The sequence below is a fragment of the Mesoplodon mirus genome, assembly GCF_964341445.2.
Source record: "Mesoplodon mirus genome assembly, chromosome: 9".
Classification (NCBI taxonomy): domain Eukaryota; kingdom Metazoa; phylum Chordata; class Mammalia; order Artiodactyla; family Ziphiidae; genus Mesoplodon; species Mesoplodon mirus.
The window spans coordinates 60,446,428-60,449,536 of NC_138985.1; the positions used below are offsets into that span (position 1 = coordinate 60,446,428).

Consider the following 3,109-nt stretch of genomic DNA (forward strand, 5'->3'; position numbering starts at 1 on the left):
TTTGTGCAGTTCTGTACCTTAAAAGCCCAGACCCCAGCAAGGACGGGGAGGGAGGGAGCAGACAGAGGAGCAGGAAAGTGATCCGGGCGATGCAAACCCCAAGCGCTCCCCACCCCGCGTCAGGGAGGGGCGCGCCAGCACCAACAGAAGCAACGAGCAGTGAGCTCTGGTTTTCTCTCTGCGGTACTCTGCAAAGGGCAAGAAGAAAAAGTCTCAAACTGTTAAACCGCCCTAAATAATTACAATTTAAACCAAAAAAAAAAAAAAAGGAAAGTAAAAGAAAAACCCGTGAACGGTCGTCATTTAAATACAAATATACTTACAAAAATCTTACACAGGCTATTTACAATCATAAAAGCGTACAGTCCCGGTACCAGAGCAAGAGAGGTCTGTCCATCCTGCTCTGGCAGTTGGGCCCTCGAGTCCCTCTGCCCCCAGGGACAGAAGGTTTTGCAGGAGCCTTGTTGTTAAAAGGAGCCCGCGAAAGTGAATGGCTAGTGAGAAAGCCTCGAGTAGCCAGACTTGGCAAGGATTCCATAGGGCCAGCTTTTTGGGGTGGCTGGGACCAGGCCGAGGGCTGGGAATGGGCTGAGTCCCCAGTCTCAGACGGTGGTCTCCCCCTGTTTGCTATTGGTGAGCCTAGTGTAGAACTTCCTCCAGGAGTTGAGGGTCTTGCCGGACCAGATCCAGAAGCCTGACGTGATGCCCACGATCAGCGTCATAAGATACTTGATCATGAAGACTGTGAAGTCAGGGCTCATGGGCGGGTGCGGCGGGGTGCCGCCCGCCTGGAGGTGGGGGCAGGGGATAGCATAGCTCTTGCAGCTCTGGGCCACCCAGCTGCGCTCCCACTGGTCCCGGAAGGCCTGCTCGTAGAAGTAGCAGGCAATGACGATAGTGGCTGGCACCGTGTAGAGCACGCTGAAGACGCCGATGCGCACCATGAGCTTCTCCAGCTTCTCGGTCTTGGTGCCGTCGTGCTTCATGATAGTGCGAATGCGGAAGAGGGACACGAAGCCGGCCAGTAGGAAGGACGTGCCGATGAACAGGTACACGAAGAGTGGCGCCAGCACAAAGCCGCGCAGTGCGTCCACGTTGTTGAGCCCCACGAAGCACACCCCACTCAGCACATCGCCGTCCACCTGGCCCAGCGCCAGGATGGTGATGGTCTTGATGGCCGGCACGGCCCAGGCGGCCAGGTGAAAATACTGCGAGTTGGCCTCGATGGCCTCGTGGCCCCACTTCATGCCGGCCGCCAGGAACCAGGTGAGCGACAGGATCACCCACCAGATGGAGCTGGCCATGCTGAAGAAGTAGAGCATCATGAAGAGGATGGTGCAGCCCTCCTTCTTGGTGCCCTGCGCCACTGTGCGCGCCCCGTCCTCCGCGAATTTGTCGTTACACACCACCCGGTCCTCCAGCAGGAAGCCGGCGATGTAGGCCACGGCCACTGCTGTGTAGCAGCCCGACAGGAAGATGATGGGCCGCTCCGGGTAGCTGAAGCGCCGCATGTCCACCAGGTACGTGAGCACCGTGAAGAGCGTGGAGGCGCAGCACAGCACTGACCAGATGCCGATCCAGGTGCGCGAGAAGCGCAGCTCCTCCGGCCCAAAATACATAAGCCCGTACACCTTGGTTGGCTCGCAGGGCGCGCCGCAGTCCTTCTCCCCCAGGAAGTGGTAGTTGAGGTAGGAGGGCACCTTGAGGGCGCGCGGGCACGAGAACTTGCCTCGTTCCGACGCGCCGGCGCCCCCCGCGAAGCCGCCCCCCCGGTACCCTCCGCCGCCGTGCTGTGGGTTGCTGGTCCAGAACTCAGGCAACAGCGAGGGCGTCGGGGTGCCCTTGTCCGACGTGTTCTGGCCCACGCACAGCTCGCCAGCGCCGTGCACCGGGAACTTCTCGCACTTGAGCGTGTCAGGCCACTGGAAGCCGAACTTGTTCATGAGCGCCTCGCAGCCCTGGCGCGCGCGCTCGCACAGGGAGCGGCAAGGCGGCAGAGCCTGCTCCAGCACGGTGCACACGGGCGCATACATGGAGCACAGGAAGAACTTGAGCTCCGCGGAGCACTGCACCTTCACTAGCGGGTAGAACTGGTGCACCTCGAGGCCCGCATCCTCCTGGTTCGTGTGGCCCAGCAGGTTGGGCATGATGGTCTGGTTGTACGCGATGTCCGTGCACAGCGGGATGGAGATGGGCTGGCAGTAGCCGTGGTCCGGTATGGAGATGCCCCGCTCGCCGTTGTACTGCTGCCCGCTCTGCTGCTGCTGAGGCGGCGGGGGCTGCTGCCCCGGCCCGGGCCCCTGGCCAGCCGCCTGCGCCCGGACCCCCAGCAGCAGCGGAGCCTCCAGCAGCCAAAGCAGTAGTAGCAGCCCGCGCGCCAAGCGCCCGGAGTCAACTGGGGGGGGACGGCGGCGGCTGCCCGCGTCCCCACTCCCCTCCGCCACCGGTCCAGTGCGGAGCGCCCCGGCACAAAGTTCCCAGCTTGCGCCGCTGGCGGCGGCGGCCCGGGACTTCTTAGGCGCCTCCTCCTCAGCCATACTTTCTTGGCTCCTTTCTTGGCGCCTCTCGGCTGGGGCTAGCTGTGGCGCGGCCGGCGGCTGCTCCCCCTGCGGCCGGGGCGATCTCCTCCCCGCCGGTGCCCTCCGTCGAGCCCGAGCAGTGCTCGGCCCGCTCCACCGGCTCCCGCTCCGCGTCCCGCAGCCGCCGCCGCCGCGGAAACTTGCGATTCATGAAGCGCGGGCTGCGGGGAGAGCCCGGGTGGCTTGGGCGCGCCGGGGTCGCGTCCCGCCTTCCTGGCCCTCGGCTAGCTGGCTCCCGGCTGGCGGCGCCGCGCTAGTGGCGGCGGCCGGGTAGAGCGCGCAACTCTCGGCAGCCCAGCAGCCTCGGCTCCCCCCTGCGCCTCCGCCTCCTCCTCCTCCGCCGCCGCCTGACCATTTGTGTCAATCCCTCAACTCGCTAGCTCTCCTCTCCCTCGCGCGCCCTCGGACCGGTTTCCAGGCGCCCCGCAGTCTGTCTTTCACCGGGAGGGAGGAGCCTTGAAACAGACGCGGAACTGGAGGCTCAGGGACCGTCGCCCAATCGCTGTACTGACTTGCCGGCGCAAAGGGCG

The 3,109-nt window shown here is 64.1% G+C and overlaps 1 protein-coding gene across 1 annotated transcript; it reads right to left on the reverse strand.

Moving 5' to 3' along the window:
• Positions 1 to 299: 299 nt before the first annotated feature.
• FZD1 (frizzled class receptor 1) lies at positions 300 to 2,594 on the reverse strand. Its single transcript, XM_082632064.1, has one exon. It carries the CDS (start codon positions 2,535 to 2,537, stop codon positions 603 to 605), a length of 1,935 nt encoding a protein of 644 aa, XP_082488190.1. The 5' UTR covers positions 2,538 to 2,594; the 3' UTR covers positions 300 to 602.
• Positions 2,595 to 3,109: the final 515 nt, after the last annotated feature.

What these genes read in the sequence shown, in the direction of transcription:
- FZD1 (XM_082632064.1), bottom strand. Translation starts at nt 2,537, where the DNA reads ATGGCTGAGGAGGAGGCGCCTAAGAAGTCCCGGGCCGCCGCCGCCAGC.